Source organism: Lagenorhynchus albirostris, chromosome X, assembly GCF_949774975.1.
Source record: "Lagenorhynchus albirostris chromosome X, mLagAlb1.1, whole genome shotgun sequence".
In the NCBI taxonomy this organism is placed as follows: Eukaryota; Metazoa; Chordata; class Mammalia; order Artiodactyla; family Delphinidae; genus Lagenorhynchus; species Lagenorhynchus albirostris.
Genome location: NC_083116.1, coordinates 85,001,226 through 85,026,851, shown reverse-complemented (window position 1 = coordinate 85,026,851; position 25,626 = coordinate 85,001,226). Strand labels below are relative to the sequence as shown.

General features: G+C 50.8%; 1 protein-coding gene across 1 annotated transcript in view; it reads right to left on the bottom strand.

Annotated features, from left to right (window-relative positions):
- The window catches only part of FGD1 (FYVE, RhoGEF and PH domain containing 1), a 35,638-nt gene that overhangs the window by 5,317 nt on the left and 4,695 nt on the right, over positions 1–25,626 (bottom strand). The window contains exons 2-12 of the mRNA XM_060138031.1: positions 13,704–13,877; positions 13,222–13,399; positions 12,658–13,096; positions 11,283–11,372; positions 10,448–10,596; positions 8,922–9,078; positions 8,679–8,817; positions 3,385–3,443; positions 3,093–3,239; positions 2,608–2,700; positions 2,366–2,445 (exon numbers count right to left, since the gene is read on the bottom strand). Of these exons, the coding sequence (XP_059994014.1) occupies positions 2,366–2,445; positions 2,608–2,700; positions 3,093–3,239; positions 3,385–3,443; positions 8,679–8,817; positions 8,922–9,078; positions 10,448–10,596; positions 11,283–11,372; positions 12,658–13,096; positions 13,222–13,399; positions 13,704–13,877 (1,705 nt within the window). The remainder of the gene's footprint in view (positions 1–2,365; positions 2,446–2,607; positions 2,701–3,092; positions 3,240–3,384; positions 3,444–8,678; positions 8,818–8,921; positions 9,079–10,447; positions 10,597–11,282; positions 11,373–12,657; positions 13,097–13,221; positions 13,400–13,703; positions 13,878–25,626) is intronic.

The following is a 25,626-nucleotide window of genomic DNA, read 5'->3' as shown; positions in this document are numbered from 1 at the left end:
GGGGAAGGAAGGCAAAAATATATACTGATTCCTAAGTCAGTGGTTCTAAACCCTGGTGCACACGTTAAAATCATCTGGGGAGCTTTTAAAACTCCCCATGTTCAGGCTATACCCCAGACATATTAAACCAAAGTCTCCAGGGGTGGGTCCCAGACATCAGTATTTTTTAAAAGCTCCTCAGCTGATTCCTGTGTCACTAAAGTTGAGAATCAGTTGTCTAAATGGTGGGCATATGGGTATTTGTTGTATTTCTACTTCTCTGGATATTTGAAAATTTTCATTAAAAACAACTTTTTAAAGGGCAGTAAAAGCAACTGCAAAGCAAATGCTCCATGCCTTCCCTCTGCCACTAGGAGGAAACCCTACACTGCTCGGTGCACCCTTCTGGGCCCAGCATCCCTCTGCAGCCCCCTCCTTCCCAGCCTCCCAGCAGAAGACTCATCCCAGTCACGTGGCTTATCACTTAGGCTCTGCTGAGGCCTGACTGGGCCCACACCTGCCCTCCCCTGGAAGTGCCCGTTGTTGCCTTTGTTCTCACTTTCCTGGCCACAGGCCTCTGAGATGCTCTCTCAGTCTCTCAGAGCATCAAACCTAACTCCCTTCTCTCATCTTCCAGGACGACACCCTCTAGCCCACATTCATCTCACTCTCCTGCCTCCACACAGTTCCAGCAATGAGGGTTCTGACTCTCATTTCTTAATTCCTTGCAGCCTGTCAGAAGCAGATAATCTACCCATGTGCATCCACTCGCTGGCCCTGACCATGGCCTCGATACCCTATCACCTGGGCCCTCAGAAGGCAGCATGAGCTCCAATTCCTGCTCTGCTTCTTTTTAGCTGTGGGATCTTGGGCAAGGTGCATAACTCTTCTGTGCCTCAGTTTCCTCATCTGTAAAGTGAGGTTGATGGTAACAGTGGCTACTTCAAGGATTGTTTTAAGAATCTGACTAGTGAATTTAAACTTAAATTGTTTAAGTTAAAATCAACTTAAAACTGTGCCTGGCAGGGACTTCCCTGGTGGCACAGTGGTTAAGAATCCGCCTGCCAATGCAGAGGACACAGGTTCGAGCCCTGGTCCGGGAAGATCCCACATGCCGCGGAGCAACTAAGCCCGTGCGCCACAACTACTGAGCCTGCTCTCTAGAGCCTGTGAGCCACAACTACTGAGCCCGTGTGCCACAACTACTGGAGCCCATACACCTAGAGCCCGTGCTCTGCAACAAGAGAAGCCACAGCAATGAGAAGCCCGTGCACTGCAACGAAGACCCAACACAGACATAAATAAATAAATAAATAAAAATTAAAACAAAACAAAACAAAAACTGTGCCTGGCATAAGAGCAAGTCTTCATTAAATGTGAACTATTATTATAATCATTCAAGTAGAGAATGGATATGAAGGCCCCTTTGTTAAATAGCTAGGCATTATTTTAAAATTTGTTATTATTTAAAATTTTCTTATGAAAAGTTTCAAGCATACAGAAAAGTAGATAGGATAACACAAGTACATTAAATATATACCCACTATATAGATGCAAATTTTAAAAATATTTTGCTATATTTATTTCATATATATGTATATATTAATATATATTTATATATGTAGATATGTGTGTATATGTATATATTTTTTGGTTGATAAATCATTTAAAAATAAGTTACAGATATCACGATACTAAATCATCAGCATGCATCACCAAAAAACAAGGCCCTGGGGCTTCCCTGGTGGTGCGGTGGTTGTGAGTCCGCCTGCCAATGCAGGGGACATGGGTTCGTGCCCCGGTCCGGGAAGATCCCACATGCCGCAGAGCGGCTAGGCCCGTAAGCCATGGCCGCTGAGCCTGCGCATCCGGAGCCTGTGCTCCGCAACGGGAGAGGCCACAGCAGTGAGAGGCCCACGTACCGCAAGAAAAAACAAAAACAAAAAACAAGGCCATTCTCCTATATCCTCCTATACCATTATCACACCTGAGAAAGTTAGCAATAATTCCCTGATAGCTGATGCCCAGTTCACAGTTAGGATTTTCCCTATTGTCTTGCAAATGCCTTTTAGGGCTGTTTTTCTCAAACCAGACTCCTATCATGGACCAAGCATTGCATTTGGTTGTTATTTCTCTTAAATCTCTGAATCTGCAATAAACTATTTGTGCTGTTGTTATTTATGTTTGGTTTACTATCTCATTCTTCCCTCTCCTCTAACAAAACCCATCAGAAGAGCAAGCATCTTTGGGGAAAGGTACCCACCCTTTCTCTGGAACAATCTCTCCTCTAGGGAGGTAGCCTCTGCCCTGGCACTAGGCCTAGAATGCCTCAGCATATCTGAAGGGAAGAGGGGGCTGGAGGGAAGATATAGGCAAGGGCAAGTACCTAGCCTGGAGCTCCAGGGAGCGCTGCTTTCCTGACACCAGGAAGGTCCGAGGCAGATTGAGGTTGGAGCTTTCCTTTAGCTGAATGGAGAGAGAAAGGGGGTTGGTGAGGCCTACTGAGCTCTACAGGGCCCTCGCCCCCTGCACATATGCACACACTTGGGGTCAAAGTAAGAATGTCTTTGTTCCTCCCAGCACCAAGGCCCCACTCCAGGTCCCCATTTTCCACCTCCTGGTGCTCACCTCCATGCCATCTACATCGATGCGTGCCCGCACGCTAAACTTCTGGCCAAGGAGCCGCAGCCTGGGCACACAGTAAAGGAGGCGGTCGTTGAACTAGGAAGGAAAAGGTTTCAGATGTATGTGTGGAGGACCCACAAGGGGTGTGGCCCAGCTCCCTTCCGTTATTACTCCCGAAGCTTTACTGCTAGGGACTCAAGGCAATAGGTGGAGAAAACACAGTCCAGACTGGGCACAAAGGTTGCAAGGAAAGAGCCTAGGCATGGGAGTCCCTTCCTAGTTGGGTGGCCTTGGGCAAGTCACTTCTCTCTAAGTCTTAGTTACATTATCTGTAAAGTAGAGAGAAAAAAAATTCCCAGTAAAGGTAGTGAAAATACAATGAGTTAGTAGAGGAAAGAATGGAGAGCAGGAAGTATAGCCTTGAGTGAGTACCAGGTCAATGTGGCGGGCAGGGGTGGGGGGCATGCACCCCTACCCGTGGCACTTACTAGTATGAGGTATCGGTCTTGAGTGGTCCCATTCTTTGCTGACAGCTTAAGGATGTGGCCTTCTTTTATGAGCTCTTTAGTGGGGCTGACAATGTCTTCCTCACCCCCTAGCAGCTCATATACCTTCAGCAGCTTGTGCATTCGTTCCTGGCAGGAGACAGTGAATAAAAGGCAGGGTTTGGGGTGCTGGCCTCCCCTCAGATGTCCACAAGTCGCAAGCCCCCCACCCCAGAACGGAGATCGAGATAGGTGGCTTGGCCAAGGAAGGGCAGGGGTTAGAAGGACCACTCACCATTTTGCGGATGGCAGCATTAGAGTGCTCTGCTGCTGTGGCTATCAGCTCCAGAGACTCTGCGGGCAGAGTGGGAGGTCAAATGGGGGGGCTAGCAGAGAAAAGGCTCTTGGGAGCTTCTCTGCTCCCTGAATACCTCCTCCTGGCCTGACCACACCCTTCCCATTCCAGAAAGTGCCAGCCTCAAAGATGTCCATAGCAACATCACTTAAAATCAGAAACTGACTCAATTAATGCCACAATAGCAGAATCACAGGACATGAAATAGCTGGCAGCCAATAAAACACAAGCTTAAGATTATTATTACCATTAAAAAAACAACAATAATAGTTACACATGTAACTGGAAGGAAATATACCCATGTTTAACAAGTTGTCTCTGGATGATGGGACTATGGGTGATTTTTATTGTCTTCTTTTTCCATATTTTTGACAGAGAACACATATTACTTTTATAATCACAAAAAAGTCAGATGAAGCAAAGAGATGATCCTATTCTTTGTCTCAATAATTCTGATTATAGGAATCTATACTAAGAAAATACACGTTTTATGTACAAATACACTTTCATTGCCGTGGTGTTTACAACAGTGTCAAACCAGAAACAACCCAGTTAAATAAATGTGCATTCATATAATGCAATACTAAACAACCTTTGCAAATGATGCTTTGGTAGGGTTTTTCATAATCTGTGAAATGCTCAGGACATTTTAAGAAAAGGAAAGGATACAAACTTGTATATACCAAATGATCTCAATTTCACAAATATACGTGTATAAAAAACACCAGGAAGAAAATATGTCAAAATGTTCCTCACGCTTATTCTCTGGAGTCTCGTATCATAGGTGATTTTCTTCCCTGCCTCTTTCAGCTTTCCTGTATTTCCATATTTCCTATTGTGACCAGGTATCAGAAAAAAAACGAAATAAGTCCCTATGCATCTCCACACACTAACAAATCTTGCCCATGCTTGAGGCCCAGCTGCACTGCACCCCTCTCTTGTCTGCACGGTGCTGTATTTTCCCACTCAGAAAATATGCCTGTAAAGGAGGAGCACAGGTGCTTCTGAAGAGGGTCCACATGGTTGGCAAACCAAGTGTTATTTTCCTAGGGGAAAATGACCAAGGAAAATGACCATGGAAAATGACCTCCATGACCAAGTCTTGGTGCTCAAGATCTGTGGCCCCAACCCAGTTCAGGCCTTTCAGGTGCATCTCCAACCTCCCAGCCCTTTTCCATCCTAGCTGCCAGAGGGAGCATTCTCACATACAGCTTGCTGTCACTCCTCTGTTCAAATCTGTCAGTGGTTTCCCTTTGCCTTCAGGGTAAAGACCCAGTCCTTTAGCCTGGCATTCAAGGCCCTTGGTGATCTGGCTTCTGTTGACCTCTCCAGCTTTCTCCACTTGCACCTCTCTAAACATGTCCTGTCTTGCTTCACCTGGCCAACTCAGTCTTCTGAATTCAGCTCACCTCCTCCTATAAGCCTGCCCTGAGTTCCCAGGCTGGATTAGGATACTGTCTGGATTTCCACCTTCCCCTTTGCTCCCCTCTGTCCCACCAGTCACACTACGTATCCATTGTGTATTTATATATCTGCATCCCTCAGCAGACTAGGAGCTCCCTAGGATGGGGCCAAGGTCTCACCATCCTCTCCTGGGCTCCTGAACAGATGCTTTGCATGCCATCATTCAATTGTCACAACAACCCTATGTGCCCTGTTTGTCCAATGAGGAAATTGAGACTCAGAGAGAAGAGGTGCCGGCCCTAGGCTATCTGCCTGGGAGGCAGCAGAGCTGACATCAGAGCTGCCCTTTCTCCCACACATTCTGCATCTCCCCTACCCCAGGGCAACGGGCATGCTGGGTTGTGGAGGTAGGCAGTGCCCCGGGAAGGGGACAGGAAGAAGACTCTGGCAAGCTGTGGGCATATAAGTTCAGGCCTGTGGAGGCCGCTGGGCTCAGACCGCTTTGCTATCAAAGTGTATTGTGTGAGGTACAGACTGGCATTTACAGGGATCCAGTGTGTGTAGGCTCTGTCTGGGGATTCAGTGTGGGGATTTCAGTCCAGGATTTCACTTGGGGGTTCAGGCTAGGGAGTGCGCTTTGGGGAGCTTTGTGTAGGAGCTTGGTCTGGAAGCTCTGGTGGGCCTGGTCTGGGCTTGGCAGTCTGGGATCTTGGTTTGAGTTCAGTCTTGGGCTCAGGGTAGGCTGCTCAGGCCAGGAGTTCCAGCTGGCCTGGTTTGGGGAGTCTAGGGTCCAGGCTCCAGAGTTCAGTCTGGGAAGTAGAAAGTGGGGGAGTCAGTCTGGGGAACCAGGATTCAGTGGGGGCTCAGACCTGGAGGTACTTTCTGGGGCTCTACCTGGGGATTTGAGTCTTGAGGGGTAAAAAAAAATAGAGAGGTCAGCTTAAGATCTTGGGCTGGGGAGCTTAGTGAGCACATCTCAGGCTGGCTCTCATTCAGAGATTTTCATACTGAGCAGCTCAGAAAACTGGATTGGGAAGTTCTTTCTGGGGGGTTCATCTTTGGGCTCAATGTGGGGAGCTCAGCTGGCCAAGCTCAAGCTCTGAAGTTCATTCTAGGGACTCAGATAGGGCTGAGATTGGTATAAAACAGGAACCTAAGTTAGGTGAACTCAATCTGGGGGCTGATTTTAGGGGCATTCAGTATGGAGGGCATCAGTCAGGGCATTCAGTAATAAAAACAACATTTATTGAGTCTTTACCATGTGCCAGGTACTGTGCTAATAGCGTCACCTGGATCATCTCATTTATCCTCAAAACAATTCTATGAGGTAGGTATCATCATCATCTGGAGAGTCATTCTTTTGGGGTCAAGCTAGAAGTCTCAGTCTGAGCGACAGTAAATGGCGGGGGGTAATCTAGGGTGCTCAGTTTGGCAATACCTGTCTATAAAATGGTGGCTAAGGAGATGAGACTGGGAAGCTCTTTTGGGGGAATCTCCCTCTGGGACCTCAGGCCGAGGGCTGTGGCTGGGAACCCACTCTCAGCACCCCGGGTGGGGAGAGCATTTTGGAAACTCAGTCTGGGGATGTTAGTTTGGGGAAACCAGTGTGGGGGATCTATAACTGGGACCTCAAACTGGGTTCAGCCTGAGGGCTCAGGTTGGAGATGTCAGTCTATGGGGCTCAACCCAGGTAGTCAGTCTGGAAGGCTTTTTCTAGAGGTTTAGGTTTTATAGTTCATCCTGATACCTCAGTGGGGATTCTCATTTCGGGGAAAGGACTAAGGCACTTAGTCTGCAGAGGTCTGTTTGTAGAGTTCAGCTATCAAATTTTCTAGTGTTCTAGCTCTTTCTAGAAGTCCAGGCTTGGTAGCAAAGTGCCCCATCTGGTGGGGTGGAAGGGGCTCAGTTTAGGAAGTGGACACAGCAGTGGACACAACTGTCTGCTCCCGACCCTTGTGGCTTCCAGGACCCCACATTTTCTTGGTTTTCCTCCTACCTTTAGGGCTATTCCTTCTAAGTCTCCTTTGCTGATTCCACCTCCCTCAGCTTTGTCCTTGGCCCCCTTTTCTTCTCCATTTACACTCAATCCCTTGGTGACTATGGCCAGCCTCATGGCTTTGCACACTATCCCTGTGCTAGTGACATCCAAATCTCTCTCCCTGGGATTCTAGGCTCATCTAACTCCAAATCAAAGTCCTAAACTCATCTCAGGAACCATCACCACCAGCCAAAAATATGCATGCAAGTCATTCTTGAGACTCTTTCTCCCAAGCCCCACACCCATTCACCCTAGTTCTTTCAGTGCTACTTTCAAATATAATATATTCTGAATCCAACCATTTCTCACTACTTCCACTGCTACCATTCTCATCAAGCCAACCTTTCCCACTCAGATTATTGCAAAAGGCTTCTAACTGGCCTCTCGGCTCCCTTTCTGGCTCCTCAAGTGATCCTAATCAAAACCTTGCCATGGCTACCCACTGCACTCAGAATAAAATCCATCTCCTCATCTTGGCCTTCAAAGTCTTGCTCCTGTCTCCAGCCCTATTTCTTCCACCATTCTACCTTCACTGGTCATGCTCATGTCACACTGGTCCTCTTGTTGGTCCAGAGATATGCAAGCTGCCGCCCCCTGCCCCACCCCCACCCCCCCTTAGGAACTCTGCACCTGCTGTTGCCTCTGCCTGGAACATACTCCTCCCTACTCAGGACGTGGCTCCCTTCTTCTTATTCAGAGTTGACTCAAATATCCTCTATTCTGAGAGGCCACCCAATCTAAAGTTGACCCCCCAGTCACTGTCACATTACCCTCTTATTCTCTGAATCACACATAGCACCTATCTAATGTTCTCCAGTGTATTTATGACTTTTGTCTACTATCTCCCCGAGTATAATACACACTCCCTGAGATCAAGGACCTTGTCTGTCTTGTTCACCTCCATGTCCCATGTGCCTAGGACAATGCACAGAACACCGAGGTGCTCAGTAAATAGCTGTTATATTAATGAAGGAATGAATGGAAGTAACAGTCTGGGGAGAGAAAGTTGGGGAGACTCTGGGCAGCACTCTTTGGGGTGTGACCCTGAGGAGTGGGTCTCATACTGAAGAAATCAGAATGAAACACTCTTCTAGTGGTTCAGTGTGTGAGTACTTGTCTAAGGAGGTGGTATCTCAGCCTAGAGATCCAAATCTGGGAGGCAGAAAATATGGAGTCCAGTCTGAGGTGCTCAGTTCTGGAGAGGTGATTCTGTGGGGTTCTGATCAGACATGGGGGTTCTTTTGGGAGGGTCATTCTGGGTAGTGGCTGGTGGATACGGAGTGAAGCTCTAATGTGGAGGATGGAAAGTCAGGGGTTTGATGAGACAAGCCTCTTTCTGGGGAGCTCAGCTGTGGAGATTCAGTAAAGAGGACTTGGCCTGAGAGGGTCAGTCTGGGCTCTTAGCCTGGTGGCTCAGTCCCTGGGGGTTTAGACTCAGTTTCATTTTGCACTTGGGACAACTTCGTTTGAGGACAAGTCAAGGGGTCAGCCTTGGGGTCTCAACCTAGGAAACAGATGGCTCCCTTTAGGGGATCTTTCTGGGTATGCCCCTCAAACTCTGGAGTTCCAGTTGGGAACTTCAGACTGAGGGGGGACTCCTGAATGTTCTGTCTGGGTACTCAGGTAGAGATCTCAACCTGGAGGTTCATCCTGGGGTCTCATTCTGGACCCTCAAGGTGGGCCTTTCAGTTTGGAGGTCCTATTCTGAGATCTCAATTACGTGGCAATGGAAGGCTGACCCTGTGAGTTAAGTCTTGGGGTGGGGGGGGCAGGGCCCGTTGTGTGCACTCACTTTGGGCATCCTTGCTGTCCGGGGAGCCATGGGGCAGCTTTAACAGATAGTCCTTGAGAAGCAGCTCATAACGGGGGATGCGCTGCACAGGCTCCAGCATGTGGTGCTGCAAGGTCAGGTTGCCACAGGCTTCCTCCTTCTGTGACAGGCAGAAGCAGGAGGGTTCAGGTCTGGCCAAAGACCCTTGACTGGGTCCCTGCAGACCTGTCCACCCCAGTCGGCCCAACCAGCTTCACTGCTTACCTGCACCTCATGGATGATCACTTTAAACTGGGTAGAGCGCTCTGTCCAGGTGTTGACCAGCTCCACGGCCCGGTCAAAGTTCTTCACATACTCGCCGTACATCTTGAGGAAGGGTGCCAGCTTCTGCAGGATGTCTCCAATGCGTGGGTAGCGGTCCCTAGGGGGAAACAGGGGCTGATGTGGTCCTGCTGATTCTTGTCCCCCACAATGCCCCCACCCTGTAGGCCGGTCTTATCTCAGTCCTGGAAATCTACCTCTCAGCCAGTCTGCTCCTTTGGAAATGCTGCTTATATTATACACAAAGTAGGCCAAAAGGCTCAGTTTGACCTGAGACCACAGCCTGGGCTGCCACCCACCCCAACTCTGCCCTGCCTTGAGCACAAGGGATGACACGTCCTGGAATACCCGCTCTGACCTTACTGCAAGGGCCACTTCATACACTGCTTTTTGATTCTGTGCCCAGCCTTGTGCTGGGTGATTCTGGGGACACAAATGAGTCACACTTAGCTGAGCCCTGAGAGGGTCACTGTCAGGTAGGGGAGGGCAAAGTAACCAGGCCTGGTTGCACTCCTCAGGAGTCACAGTCTACTGGAGGACACAGAGGACCAAACCTGGTCCCAGCCTTCATTGGTCACAGTCTGCTGGGGGAGACATGAGAACCAGCCCTGGTTCAGCCCTCAGGGGTCATAGTAGTTGGGGAGATGTAGGAAGTGACTTCATGCCAGCCGTCTGTGGTCACACAGACACGCTTTATCCTGTGGGTGTGGGGAGCATGGAGATGATTTAATCAGGAAGTGACATGGTCTGATTGTTGTTCAGAAAGACCATTATGGCAGGTGGTATAGACGCTAAAGGATGAATTGGAAGAGGAGAGCTTGGAAGCCAGGAGACTGCCTATGAACCTTGCCCTTCTACCTCAGGACTCAGCTCAGATCTCACCTCCTCCCTGAATCCTTCTTTAACCCCCAGGCTAGTTTTGGTCCCTTTATCTGGATTCCCACAGCCTCCCATTCTCAGCTCTATCATAGCACTGATAAAAACAAACAAAAACAAACAAAACAAAAAAAAAATAGCTCACATTCATTTAGCACTTATTACATACCAAGTACTGTTTTAAGCTCTCTACATGTATCAACTCATTTAATCCTTAAAATAACCCTACAAGGTAGGCTATTACTATTACCCTCATTTCACAGCTGAGGAAACTGAAGCAGAGTAATTTAAGAAACTTGCTTAACATCATAAAGCTAGCAAGAGGCAGAACTGGAATTTGACCCCAGCGAGTTTGGCTCCTAACCTCATACTCTTTAGAGCTTTGCTATTATTCTGTTGTAATTTTCTGAGTCCTGATCTGTCTTTCATTATAGATTGGGAGGGCCTAGAAAGCAGAGCTTAGGCCTGATTCTTTCTGTGAAAGGTGGTGAGGGGAGAGGGCAGGCAGGAATGAACTCTCGTGCACACATCTGGCCTGGGCTCTGCAGGCAAGTGGACAGGAAGGCGGGCAGCCTAGGTCTGGGGCCCCTCACCATTCCTCCATGCGCTTCTCTAGCTCAGGCAGCAGGAACTGCTGGTGGAAGCAATAGATGGAGCAGATGTTAGAGAAGATGCCATGGACGACGTCAGCCGGGAAGGAACTGCGGTTCCGAGCTTCTTCCAGCAGCCGGGCGCAGAACACCTATGGGGCAGGGCAGGAGAGATCAGCCCAGTGGGGCCTGGGGCTTAGCTGGGCAAGGGGCAACTGGCAGGTGAGGGCAGTGTCTTTGGGCAGCTCTGTGGAGTTTTGGGATCAGCACTGATCTTGAGACTGAGGAGTGAGGGAATGGAGTTTGGCTTATAATGTGGGGTTGGATTTCAGGTTGTCAAGGTTAGGATCTGAAGGTAGGCACTGGAACAATGAGAAGTCAGGATCAGGGTCAGGATCAGAGAGAAGTTTGGAATTAGATCCATTCATTTAACAAATATTTTTGAGTGTCTACTGTGTGCCAGGCAGTGAACAAAGCAGACAAAAATTCCTACCCTTAGGGATTCTAGTGGGTTTGGGGGTCAGGAATAGGTCCAGGGTTAGAATGAGGTTCAGAGTGTGGTTCACGGCCAGGGGTTAATTCAGGATCTGGGTCAGAGTTGCAGTCAGGGCTGGTATACCTACCCAGGTTTAGGAATGAGGGTTGATACAAAGATCAAGCTTGGGGTCATGAATCAGAGTTGGCTTCAGGGATAGGATGGGGGTCAAGGTCAGAGGGGAGCCTTACCAAACTCTAGATTCTGGCCCCAATGGTAGGGTTGGGCTCAGGTCCTATTACTTCCTCCTTGGCACCCGCCTACCAGGTCCTGGTGCCCTGGCACCCCTGAGGGACCATTCACCTGATCCAGGAGGTGGAGCCTGGAAACATAGGCTTTCTCGGTTTGCAGGAGCTCATTGGCAATGTGGAACACCTTCTGCTGCACAGTCAACTGCAGAGAGAAGAGGCAACTGCTGGTCCATCATCCTGTACCCTAATCTTCACAAAACCCCCAGAATTCTCAGATAGTGCAAATGCTACTCTAAGCCTAATGCCACCCCGAGATAACCCTACCTCCCATCCCTGAACCCATAAGCCCCACAGGTTCACCCCTAACTCCCCCGTGTTTCGTAAAGGTCACCCCTCAATTCTGATGCCGTGCACTCCTCATTCGGTCACTCATTCACCCAGCCATCTGCTCCCTCTATTCACTCAGCATAGTGTAGTGGTTAAGGTGTGGGCTGGAAAGTCAGACTTTCTGGGTCCAAATCCTAGCTCTGACATTTACTAGCCTGCATAAGTTGTATAAATGCTCTGTATTTAAGTCTCTTCATCTACATATACAGATAATAATAGGACCTAAGTCCATTTGTAATTGAGAAAACAAAATCATTTAATATAAATAAAACATATTAGACTATGGATTAAATAGACTATAAATGTTATTTATTCACCCCCTCAGTTCACTGTCAGCAAAGGCTTACTGAGTACCTGGGGTGTGAGGAAAACCCAAAAGTATAAAAATGTATAAAACTCATTGCCTGTTGGGCCACTTGCCTGTTCACTGGACACATATTTGCTGAGTCCCAGACCTCGGCCCCCACATTTGAGCCGGGTTCTGGCGGAGCAGGTATTCTGGCTGCAACCTAATTAAGTGCAAGGATGCCTTTGGAAGCAGTGTTAGGCTGCTGGGGCACAGAAAGGGATTCCTGCTGCTGAGAGCCTTTGTCCACAGCCTCAGGTTCCTAGGGGGCTCTAAGCTCTTGTGGCCCTCCGGAGGCCAGCTGTCTGGAAGTCTCTCTGGATGTGAAACTTTCCATTTTACAAATAAGGAAACTGAGGCTGTGGTGGGGCAGCAGAGACTTGCCCAATGTCACATAGCTACTGAATCTGGGGATTTTCCAGTTGGAACAGGACTTTAAAGATCCCTAACGATGATGCCCATCTTCAAGATGGAAAAACTGAGGTCCAGCTAGTGGTTCTTGGATGAGGGTAGAACAATTTTCCTAGTGGGCATTTGGAACTGTCCATGGTCATTTTTGTATTTACAGTGATGGGGGGACAGCGTACAGGTCTGCTACTGATATTTAGTACCAGGAGACCAGGGAAGCCAAACATTCCAAGTGGAAACAATGCCCTGTTTCAAGAAATACTGAGCTGGGGGAAGAATCAAGTGTAAAAGCCAGGCTCCTGATTTCTCCACACAGTCCTGCCTCTCGGTGAACGTGGGTCAGTACCTCCACAGACTCTTGTCTCTCCATCGGGGGCACTGGGATTTCTCTGTCCTTCTCATCCTCCTCCTCGTCATCCTCCTCCTCCAGGTCACTATCGACCTCCTGGGAGCTGGGTCGGTGGGGGTCGGCCAAAGCAATAGGGACACTGGCCAGGGCAGGGAGCCCAGGGCAGAGGCTGTGGCTGGGGGGCCCATCATCACTGATGAAGCAGGTCTCCTCGCTGTTGGATGGTGAGCTGATGCTGTCAATACCGCTGTCCCGATTGGGCACCTTCTCGCCGTCCCGGGGCCCGGGAGCCAGCAGGAACAGGCAGCGGGAGGCCTCGCCCTCGGGGAGCTGGGGCACTGGTGGCTGCAGGGGTGGCTGTGGCAACATGGCTGGCTCTGCGGGACCTGGGCTGGGGCCAGGGGCTGGCCTATCCGAGGCAACAATCACAGGCTCTCTGAGATGGGTGGTGGACACACATGAAGGCAGGGTATGAGCTTGACTGAGAGGCCTGTCTTACAACTGTCCTTTCTATCCCAGGCCCACCCTACCCCCACAGGGTCCCCTGGGGACCAGACTCACCTTTCAAATTTCTCAATCAGTGAGGATACTGCTGCAGAACTGAGGCTGGCCTCTGCCCTGGAGGCCAGGCCTTTGGCTACTCGGGGGTCTGCAGGCAGTGGGCGTGATGGCGGGGGTGGGATGGGCTCAGGTGGTGGGGGCATCCGGGGCATCTGCAGGTAGCTGGGCTTTGGGGGGACTAGAGAGATGGATGGGAAAAAGAGGGGAGATCCCAATGGGCTGAGTTTGGAGTTGGCTGTCATAGCCAGACCACAGGCCCCTCCACAAACCCCCAGTCTGTACCTTTGCCTGAGGTAGGCACAGAGCAGGCCTGAGGTGAGATGCCAGTATGCACATGTTAGCCCCAGGTCTCAGCCCTTTGCCCCTAGACCACAGTGCTTCCTGTCCTTCTAACAAGCCTTCTCCTCTCCCACTGGCCAACCTTTCCCCTCCTGTGTCCCCTCTCATGGGCCATTCTTCTGCCCCTCTCTGGACCCACTTACCCTGTGGCTTTGGGCCCGGTGCCCGCTTCAGTGGTGAAGGACGCTGGCTGGGGGTTTCAGTGGGGGGACCTGGGTCTGAGCGAAGTCGCTGGGGACCTTCTGGATGAGGCTCAAGGCTCTGGCCAGGGTCAAGGGACAAACTTTTAACCAGGATACGGTTTCCCTGGTGCAGCCCTGCAGAAAGGGAGAAACTGGGTGTGAAGCAACTGATTACCCCAACTGGGAAGCTGTATGTCTTAGCAGGTACCTGTGATATCGGGTTTTCCTGAGCCCCTTTCCTGGCCACACTGCCTTTCTGGGAAGCCTTTACCCCAGCCGTCAGACGGGGAGCCAGGCCCAGGGTTGTGGCTGGCTGTTTTCAGTAACAGACAAGAGTTCTTTGTGATTAGTACATTGATTTCTTGTATGTCAGCAGGCATTATTATTAGGGAGTTTAACCAGGCTGGGGGTGAGCACGAGCAGCCTATGGTTTGTGTACATGCTTGCACTCTTGTTTATTTAGCCACAGTGAGATGCTGAGCCTAAACCATTCTTCACCTTTTTTCTTAAGGTCCTGAGGATATCTGGACTTCCTTTTCTATGGTTTTATATAGCTAAAAATGATGAAATTATATTTCATGAACAAAAGTTTTGCTTCTTAAAATGCCAGCTTCTCACTAATCTGTACTATCCTCTATTTCCACACCTACACACACAAACACACAGCCAGCACCCAGAGTTCAGGTCATAGGAACAGCTTTAAACAGGCAAAAAAATTCAGAAAAGGGAGGCCTTTTTGCACTGTCCCTCTTCTTTCACTGTGGGCTCCCTACCTACCTTTGTCTTTGGGCCTGGGGGAGATGATGGTCACACTGGGGAGAGAAGATTCAATCTGGGAGGTGTGAGGAACAACCCCCCCCCCCCCGCACCAAGGGATGGCATGTCCTAAGGGAAGGAGTGTGGCCTGGATGGGCAGGGAGCTGTGGTGGGTCTCAGATGATAGAGAAGAAGGGGAGGGGAAAGAGTAGAGTAGAGAGGGCAAGCCCTGCATGGCAGTCTGAGGAGCTGGGTGACTATCCTGTGGGCAGAAGGGAACCATGCAAAGCTGTTGTAGGGAAGGATGCAGGCAAACAGGTGTGAGGACGAGAGGGTGAGTGGCAGCCAAGAGCCCCCAGAGCTCCCAACCACATATGGTGCCAGTTTTGCTGTGCCACAGCCACGTGGCCTCTCACAGCCACAGAGAGTCTGTTAACCTGTGTCACACAGTCTCATACATGACCAGTCACAAGTGGGCCCACCCAGTCACAGAGACACATGGGGTTATTTACACTGTTTCACTTAACTTTGGGGCCGCACAAGTTCAAACATCCAATCATGTGCAATCATGCTTCTGAAAGCCTGGTCACACACAGTCACAAAGACCCACAGTCACAACTTCACATATTATCACACAGCCTCACGGTATCACATGCACCAGCAAACGTGGCCATGCACAGTCACAAAGATGCAAGTCACACAGTGACAAATCTACAATTTCACACACAGCCTCATACAACAATCACCCAACCACTTACCATCATATACCCACTTACATACTCTTCAAATATGGTTCCACCGAGTCACAAAGATATACAGTGCCATTTATCCTGTACCTCACAATTGCAGGGCCACAGGGTGTCATAAACACCAGGATATGGTGTTGCAGGTTCACACACCTGCAAACGGTTCACACATTGACAAGACTGTAGCCACACAGGGTCATTATACCATGTCAGACACAACCTTGCACAGTGGCAAAACAGCACAAAGTCACATGCCAGCATGTACCCAGAAACACAGACACACAATCACAGACACATGGCATAATTTACTATGTCATACTCATGAAACAAACATGTCCATGGAGTCCCTGGGTCTTAGGGGCTCAGGTATACACACCCACATGACACTTGCCTCGTGGTCTAAATAGTCATGGTTTCACATGCGGCCTCTGTTGCAAAAACATACAGCTACAACACAAAGATACCCTACCGGGTCACAGGCAGAAAGAACAGCAGGGAATTTTAGCTCTCCCAGTCCTGGAGGGAAGGGAGTAGCCCAACCCACAGGGTTCCAGCAGCTTCCCAGGGTCTCTGACTCCATCCAGGCCACAATCCAGTCGCAAAGGCCCCAGGGGCCTCAGGCCATGGTCCCCTCCTAGCCCTGAAGGAACAAGGTGCCCCAGGCCACAGGCTGAGGCCCCCACCCTCACTCTGTACCTGGCTTTGGGTGCAGTTTCCTTACTTCCTTTCCCACCTGAGCAGGCAGGGCCCTGGCTGGGAGGGAGAAGGTGCTCCTCTCAGCTCAGCTGGGCTGCTTACCCTGCCCTGCTCAGCACATCCTGGCCTGGTCCTGCCCTGTCCTCCCCCTGGGCTTGGGGTTGAGGGGGATGAATCACCTGGAGGGCGGCACATGCAGAGACATAGTTCGAGAGACAATATGGCTAGAGAAAGTGAGACACAGAGAGCAGCTGAAAGGACCAGAGATCCAGAGAGCAAAGCCAGGCACCCCACCGTGCAGAGACCCCTCTCAGGGTTACACACATAGGTGCCAGGGTCCCAGGTGCCCCTTGTCTGCCTCCTTGGGCCTGGAGGCGCCCACCTGGCCCTGTCTCCACAGCTCAAAGCAGGCAGGCCTCCCTGGGCAAGCCCTCCCACCCAGTCGGTACAGGGCAGTGGGGCCCCTAGTTGGGGCCTCTCCCTCTCTCCACTGCTTGTCCCAGGGATAGGGTGACCATGCCACCCTCTGTGGCCTTGCTCTGGCCCACTCTCTGCTCCCTCCTCACCCACCTCACCTGGGAGCGCACAGATGGGCCTGCCCCTCCTTTCTCTCTGCCTCCTTGCAGGCAGCCATGCAGAATGGGATTCAAATATTCGGGGACATCCTGGATTCCCAGGTGAGAGGGGCAGGGACTGTCAGCCCAGTTTCTAATGAAGAGATGAAGGCAGCGAGAGGGGCAGTGACTTGCCCGAGGTCACACAGCAAGTCAGTGACAGACTTGTAGCAGACTGATCTGAGACTGGACTTCTTAACCCTGCTCTCCAAGAGGAAGCTCGGAAAGAGGGGAATCTAGAGGGGCAGAGGTGCGCGTCAGTGCTTCCGAAAGTCATGAGCTAGCGCGGCTAGTAAGAGCAACACCCCCAAGCCTGCCCACAGATTATGACAACAGGGCTTCAGTTCAGGAGCCTAGGCCTGGCCAAGAACCAGGCAGGGCTCCACTGAGGGAAGAAGATTCAAGATCCATCTCTCTCCTATTGCAGGGCTCCCCCTCCCTGTCCCTCTGCCTACATTTCCCTGTTTCCTCCTATGTTTCCCCTTAGTGGCCCCCTTGGCCCCAGGTCTTGCTCCCTTCGGGTGGCTAGATGGACCTCCAGCTCAGGTCATGCCACTTATCTGCGCAAGAACCTTCCATGACTCCCCATTGCCCATGGGGAAAATAGAAGCTTCCCAGCTGGTTCTTTATGGCCCCTCAAGACCCTGCTAAACTCCCTGGCTTCCTTCAGCTTAGTTTAGTTGCCCCAATACTTCTGAGCTCTGCTCTGAGCCTGGTAGATTCTGTGCTGGGGGAGTTGAAAATCCTATCTCTGCCCTCAGGGAGCTCTGAGGGGAGGTCCTTCCCCTCCCCTAGATATCACAGCCCTTCCCACTTCCCTATCCCATCCCCACACCCCTTAAGTCCTGCATTGATTTTCTCCAGTCCATTTTTTTACATTTAATTTAATTTTTTTGGCCAAGCTGCTCCGCATGTAGGATCTTAGTTCCCCGACCAGGGATGGAACTTGCGCCCCTGGCAGTGGAAGTGTGGAGTCTTAACCACTGGACCACCAGGGAAGTCCTCCAGTCCATTTTTTATGGTTGATAATCCACAACATTCTCTCTTACACATGCACGTACATCGACACTCACACCCACACACCTGACAAGGTCTTCCACCAGCACTGCCCCCTTGACCACTGGCATTAGAACAGAGGCCACAAAGGGCATCTCCCTCCCCGCCACGAAAGTCACACCACCAAATGCTTCCAATGCAGGGGGCACGGGTTCGATCCCTGGTCTGGGGTGGGGGTGGAGAAAACCGCAAAGACCTGGTGAGAACCACAAAGCTGCTCACACGTCCACATGCAACACGCTTGGCACAGGGTGTGTACACACAGCCATACTCAGGCGTCTCTTGTCACTGATGGGAAACACGCCCTGGGCACCCCAGGATGCCTGGGTGTGGCCCTGGCTCTGCTGTGGGCGTGGGGTGCGCCCTCTGACAGGCCCCTCAGCAGGCCGAAGGGCAATCTTGATCCTGACCCTGAGGGAGCTCCCAATCTCAAAGACAAGAAACTCTCATTCAGGAAAAGCTAAGTGCGGCTCAGGAAGTGCAAAGGGGTCAGCCTGTCGGGACTGGGAAGCTCAGGGGAGGGAGAGGCCAGGGACAGGATGGCCAGATAAAATACAGGATGCTCAGTTATGTTTGACTTTCAGATAAGCAATGAATAATTTCTTAGTATAAGCATGCCTCATGCATACTAAAAATGTATTATGCTATACTAAAAATTTTTTGTTGTACATCTGAAATTCAAATCTAACTGTACTTTTTTGGGGGTGAACTCCAGAAGCCCTAGTCAAGAAGGGATTCTAGTGAATGAGGTGGAGCCAGGCCTCCGAGGTGGCACCAGGCAAGCTGTGGGCTCTACCCAATTTCCCTGCAATGGGCACCTGAATGCTTATGACAGTGACATTATTTCAGGGATCACCTTGAATCTGGTCTTATTTATTAAAAAAACAAAGTCAATAATTAAAAACCTGTGGTACTTGACCATTCCAAAGAAGGGTGGCATGATCACATTCACTGACCAGACTGCATGGGTTAAGGTGTGAAGCCTTCACTAGGAACATCTGGCTCAGGAGTAACACAGACCTCAGTTAAATCCCAACACCCTCACTTACTAGCTGTGTGACCCTGGGCAAGCCTCTCCATCTGTCTGAGCCTCAGTTTCCTTGTGTGGAAAATAGGATAATAATCACAGCTCCCTGGTTTTGAGGAGTCCATGAGACAAAGAAGGGAAAGAGCATAGTGCTCCCCCACCCACAGAGCAATGTGGCTTGAACTTGAAAGCCAACAGAACCGCACATCCACAAAGACACAAAACTATGCACACAGATACATAAACCCACAGACCACAGGCTGCAACCCAACACAAAGCTATCAACACACTGAGAAACGTGTGCAAACCCAGCCAGAGATGGACACAGAATCCAGCCCCACTCTCCTTGGCAGCTTCTCAGATCAGGGCGGGATTCCTACTAGAGGCGGAATGGCAGAGAAAAGACAATGGTACCCCATCCCCCATTCAAATTCAGTTCAAATATAGAAACCAAACAAAACCACAAAATAAGTGTCAAGAAGTATAACAGAGTTTGGAATTTTCCCATGACAACTTACTGTTAGTGAAATAGCAAACTCATTCCAAAAATTGTTTCTGGTAGCTTCATGCCCCTGCCTGGCAGGTGCCCTTGAGCATGTGCTTCTGAGCTTACTGGCAGAGTAGGTCTACCATCTAGCTGAGTTTGAGGACAATGACTTTACCACTGGAACTGGACCCTTACCTCTTTCCGAGAATTTCAGCTCCCAGCTCTCCCCATCCCTGGCCAGCAGCACCCCCTCTCCCTTCTCCCAGCTTTAGCCTTGGCTTAATCTCAAGACAGCTAATAGGACCCCAGACTGGACCTCAGCCATTAACGCCCTGGTGACATGGGGAATCGCTTCACAACTCTGGACCCCGATTTCCCCCATCTGCAAAATGGGGAGAATATGTGTGTGCTTCTCATTGTGAGGAACTGGTGAGATGCTATTGTGGGCAGAAGCCAGCCCTAGCACTCAGGCCTCCAGACCCCCAGTGCATGGTTCTCCCAGCAGCCCTCAGCCTCCAGGCTGAGAGGTAGGCCCCTGGGACAGTTGAATTCCTGGGGGTGGGGTGGGGTGGGGAAAAGGAGCAGAGGGAGTGGAGAAGAAAGAACAGCAAATAAGAAAGTGTCCTTTGGGCAGCCAGCTCCGTGGGGGGGCTGGGGGGGAAGGGGAGTCCCTTAGCTTGAGAAAAAAGCAGAGGATAAAGGTGGAGTAGCTGCCCCACCTCTTCCCACCTGCCCCTTGAATGTGAGGTCCAGCCCAGCTGCCCTGCTCCACCTTTGCAGCCAAACTTGCTTGGCCTGGCAGATGTTCTTTCTGAAAATTTAAACACAAAGCTCTGTCAAGAATGAGAAATGCAGGGGGAGCTGTCTATAGGAACCCTGTGGCTAGCCTGAAGATCCCTTCCTTGAAGTGGACTGGTCTTATGAACATAAGGACTCTGCAGAAAAATGGAGGCACCTTTTGCAGAGTGAAGGCATTTTTGGAAAGTGGGAGCCATTCTGGCAAGTAAGGAGCTTCCTAGAATGTTCCCTCTTGAAAACTGGAGAAACTTTCTGTAAAATGAAGGTCTTTTGGATAAAAAGAAGGCTCCTTCTGCAAAGGGAAAGTTTCTGCAATATGGAGGCGCTTTCTTCAAAGTGGAGGGACATTCTGTAAAGTGAGGAGAGTTCTATAAAGACCCTTTTGTAAAATGGATGATGTCTGTAAATGAAGGACCCTTTGACAAAATACAAGACTGTTCTGTAAAACGGAGGAACTCTTTTGTAAAATGAGGCTCCTATGTAAAGTGAAGAACATTTTTGTGAAGTGTGGACCCTTGTGTAAAGTGAGGACCTTTTTGTAAAATGGGACAGTATAATGCAATAGGGGATGGTGAAGACGGGGGTAAACTGGAGAGCGCATGTCTCACTTAAAGTAGGGATGGCAGCTTCTCCCCTCTATCTAATTGTCTATCTATCTAATTGCAGTAATGGGGGCCCTGCATTTTCAGGTCTTCCAATATTTCAAGAGAATCAGAAATCCAGGCTTTTATGTGAAATCCCCTAATTTTAAAAACAGTGAGTAGGCCACATGAAACTTTTGAGTCAAATTAAACTTGTGGGCCACCAGTTTGCAACTTGCAATACCTGAGTTAGATGGTCCTTAAGGTCCCTTCCACCTCTGCCATTTACCTCCTGCTCTATCTGATGTGCTCTGGCCCTAGGGCAGCAGCTTTGGAGTCCCTCCTCTACCCCCTGGAAGGGCCCAGTCTCTTCTGGGCCTGAGCACTCTCAGGGAGCTGGCTCATGCAATACTTGTCAGCAGTTCCGTGAACTGGAATCTGCCTTTCGTTCTGTCTGGTCTTCTGCCTTGTGCAGGATGCCTGGTGAAAAAAGCAGGAGACTGCAAGAACTTTTAGAACTCTCTGGAACTCAAGGTGTTCAGTTTTTTGTGGAGGATATAAGGTATGAGGATTCAACTGTTTGTTGAGCTCCTACTCTGCACCAGGCATTTTGTTGATGCTTTCCTGCAGGGCATCCTCCTAACAACCCTGTATGCTATTAGCTCCATTTTACAGATGAGGAAACTGAGGCACAGAGAAACAAAATAACTTGCCTGAGGATACACAGCTAGAAGTGGTTGAACTGAGACTGGATCCCAAGTGTGTCTGTGTCCAGAGTCACAGAGCACATCCTCAGTCAATGTTTGCTGAATTGCGAAAGAAATCACATTGGGGGCGGTGGGGGGGGAGGTCAGAGAACTTTCTAAAGGAAATGGTTTTTGAGTTTGGCCATCCAGGTTGTTTTTTCAGGTGTAGATAGACTGGGCACAGTCCTGCAGGCAAGGGAAGAAAAGTGAGCAACGGTGTGGATACTAGGGGTGGGGAGGTGAAGAGTGTGTTTGAAGGGCACAGTGACCAGAGTCTTGGGTTTGTAAGAACAGGAGGAAGGGGCAGAAAAAGCCAAAAGACAGGCAGGCACCCTCCTTCTCCACCAACCACTACCACCAAGATACAGACCCATAGGGGCCATGCAGAGGCAGGCACTGGCACAGAAACACACACACACACACACACACACACACACACACAGAGTCTACATACAGAGACACACACGCAGAAACATCTGGAAATGCCCCAGGGGCTTAGAGCCAAGGTGTCATAACACAGGAACACATAACATATACAGACCCAAAGACACACATAGACACACATGGATATATAATGACACACACTCAAACATACACATGGATATACAGAAACAAGAACATTAAGATATACACAAAACAGACCCATGGGGACAAAGACAGCGAGGCAGCCAGGCACATGTGCACGCATGCGCACGTACACACACACACACACACACACACACACACACACACAGCCACATGGGAGCACAGACAGCCCATCTCTCTTCCAGTTGCTTGATTGCTGTTGAGAGCCTGGCCACCTCCTCCCAGCATCTCTGGACCTGAGGCCAGAGAAGGCTGGGGGTGGTAGCTCCACCCCCAGGGAGGGGCTGGGGACTTCAGAGGACAGGAAGGGAAGGGAGTGGAGCTGCAGCTGGGAGCACTGGGGGCAGTAATTACCCAGTGCTGGGGCTGCCACGCTGGCTGTGATTTCCCTCCTCCTGAGGACAAAGCCGCTAGGGGATGGCCCCTCTGACCCCTGCTGTGTGTGACCCCAGAGCCCCCAACACCCACCCCTCCCCTCTCCCCCTGCCCCCACACCGAGGCCTGGTCAAAACTGAGAGTTGGCAACACAGAAAGATCATGACGGAAAAGGACCGAGAGAGACTGGGACAAAAACAAGGAGGAAGAAGACAGGAAAACTACAGAGACCCAGAAAATCGGACAGCTAGAGAGGGAGACAGGAAAAAATGGGCGGGGGCGAGTCAGAAGGGAGACAGAGACAGTGAGGGATGCAGGCCCAAAGAGGCAAGGGGACAAAAAGAGCAGACCAGGGCCACTTGTTGAACATGGCTACAATGTGCCATGCCCAGTGCTCTGCTCTACCTGTGGCATTTAATCCTAACAACCCTAGGAGGTGGGGATGCTAACCCCATTTTGTAGATGAGAAAACCGACGCTCAGAGGGGTGAGGTGATTCGCTCAGGATCACATGAAACTAGAAAGTGGCAGAGCTGGGTCTGGGGGGCTCTCACCACTGCCTGCCCCTGACAGGGACATGGGGCCCAAACAGAGATCCCTGAAGGAATTCTCCAGAGACAGAAGCTGTCAGGGAGATCTGGAGACTTGGAGCCCCTAAGAGATGCAGAATGAAAGAGCCCAGCACCTTCCCTGCCCCCTCCCCTGCGCCCCGGGTGGGGGAGGGGGCCGCAGCTACACCTGGAACGCATTAGGCTGGGAGGCCCCGCCTGGGGAGCAGGGAAGAAGCTGGAGAGGGGGGCAGAGAAGGTGAAGGTGAAGTTGAAGGCAGCGGCGTGGGCGGCGGCGAGGGCCTAGCAGGCCCAGGCAGAAGGGCTTCTATGCCAGCTTCAGCTCCTTGGGGCCAGCGCTGCCAGTCCTGCCTTTCCCGCTTTCTACAGGCGCCTTCCCTCCCTGACTTAACCCCTTCTCTGCACGGGCCACGGGGAGGTGCTGCGGAGCGCTGAAAGCCTCCAGCAACGGGAAAAGCCTTCAGTTCCCTCTCTGGGCCTCAGCCACACACCTGTGCCCCTCACCCTCCTGTCCTTAGTCTGGGGCCCAGATGGACACAATTGACGCCTACTGGGCACTGACCCTTTTTCAAGCTCCTCAGACTCAGTGCATCTTAAAACCCAGCTCTATCCCAGCCCCTAGTGGCTCTTCCTCCTGTTTCCCCACCCAGGAATGGCAGGAATGGCACCTCCAGCCACCCAGTTCCCTAAGCCAGAGGCTGGGCTTTCTCCACGACTCCCCCTGCTCCCTTAACTCACACATCCAGCCAGACCCCAAGTCCTACAGAGTCAAATTCTTAGGAGGGCAGGAATCCATAGACTATTTTTCCCACTCCAGCCTCCTAACGGGTCTTCCTCCCATCCTCAGGGCCCTCTACAAGGTATTCTCCACACCACAACCAGGTTATGAAAATACAGTCCCCTTCAATTTCTGTAGCCCGGTGAAGGGCTCCCCTTGCCTCGGGGGTAAACTCCAAACTCCTGAGCTTAGGGACAAGTAAGGCCCAGCCTGAAAACACTTCCCCACACCCACACCCACCCCCACCCTCCAGTCACAAAGGCCTCTTGTCTGTTCCTCGAAAGTGCTCTCCTCTGCCTGGGGCTTTGGCACATGTCATTCTCGTGGGCCTGAACAGCTTTTCTGCTTTTCCTTACCTCTGGACTATTTATCCATGGGATCTCAGCTCAAGTGTCCTCTTTTCCCTGCCTGCCCCCTCCTCATCTGTTCCTTCAGCATCTGTGCTTGGAATTACCTGTCATGTATGTCTTCCCTGCTAGAAAGGAGCTCCAGGAGGACAGGGACTGAGCCTGCCTTTTGTTGCCCACCCAGCAATTCACACAGGGCCAAGCACAAAGTAGGTACTCAATAAACATTTGTTAAATGAAGAAATGTCCTCCTTCTTCCCCTCTTGCACTCTCCCTTATCTGCTCACCAAGTACTTAAGGATGCCCTACTATATGCCAGACAAATGCGATGAACAGGTCCTTGATGTTACAAATGGGGAAACGAAGGCCTTGAGGTGGGAAGGGAAGCCTGAGGGCACAGTGAACCAAGGGCAGAGTCAGGAGTGCAGAGGTGCCTTCTGCTATTGCCCTCATCCTTGTCTCCAGCCCTCTGTGTTTTGAGGTACCTTTTGGAGGTGTGATGCCTTCCAGGTCGAAGGAACTGGGTACTGGAGCCTGGAGAGGCTGGACTCACTGCTCCAAGGATGTCTGCTCTCTCCAGATGAGGGCACTTAACACTTCTGGGCTGGGCAACGGCAGAGTGCACTTCCTGTCCTCATTCCAGACAGGTCCTAGCCCCACCCAGCCAGCATCTGGCCAGCTCCACATCTGCCTAAGGCATTTAGCTAACTGGTCCCCAGAATACCATGGCTGGCATCTGTCTGGAGCACTGGTAGCTGCCGCTCACCCTTGAAGGAGCAAGTAGCCCCAGCCAGGCTGTCCCCTAGGGGCAGAGGCACATGAAAGGGCCGAGGAATGGGGGTGCCAACCATCTACAGCTGGAAACTTCAATTCTTTTAGTCCTGTCTGGAGAAGTCCTTTTTGCAGCTACCCAGTCTTTACACTTTGCTGTGTTTGTTTGGGAGGCCCCAGCTGACTAGAAACCAAATCAGGGTCTTTTCCCAGACACTCCCCTGGAATCTCAAACTGCTGCTCTCCAAAAATCACCAGCAGAGCCCACCACTCCCTCCTGTCAAGAGTCCCCTCTTCTCCTTTCCATGAGCAACCTCCCTCTATGGTCTCTCAGGATGCCCTCAACAGGGAAAACATGGAAGGAGCCACAGGAATTTACTTCACCAATGTTTGATTTGCTTTTCAGTACTCCCTCCGTTCTTTGCAGCAGCCACTACCCTGGGTATATGTGAAATGGGTCTCAGCTTTATGCAAATATACTTTAAAAACTGCTCCTCCCCCCACCCCACCCCCAAATGACATTTCTAAGGCAAAGTTTGGGTGACTCTGCTGACCTCACTATCTGACCTCACTATCTATGTCTTCAAGGATGGGACTGGGGCTTCCCTGGTGGTGCAGTGGTTAAGAATCCACCTGCCAATGCAGGGGACACGGGTTCGAGCCCTGGTCCAGGAAGATCCCACATGCCGCAGAGCAACTAAGCCCGTGAGCCACAACTACTGAGGCTGCACTCTACAGTCCGTGAGCCACAACTACTGAGCCAGCGAGCCACAACTCCTGAAGCCCACACGCCCTAGAGCCCGTGCTCTGCAGCAAGAGAAGCCCGCGCACCACAACGAAGAGTAGCCCCTGCTCGCCACCCGGATGCCCCCCCAGGCCTCTCAAATGCAACAGGTTTCAAACGTACATCAGTATCTCCCCCCAAACCTGCTCCTTCTCTTGCAAGTAGGTGG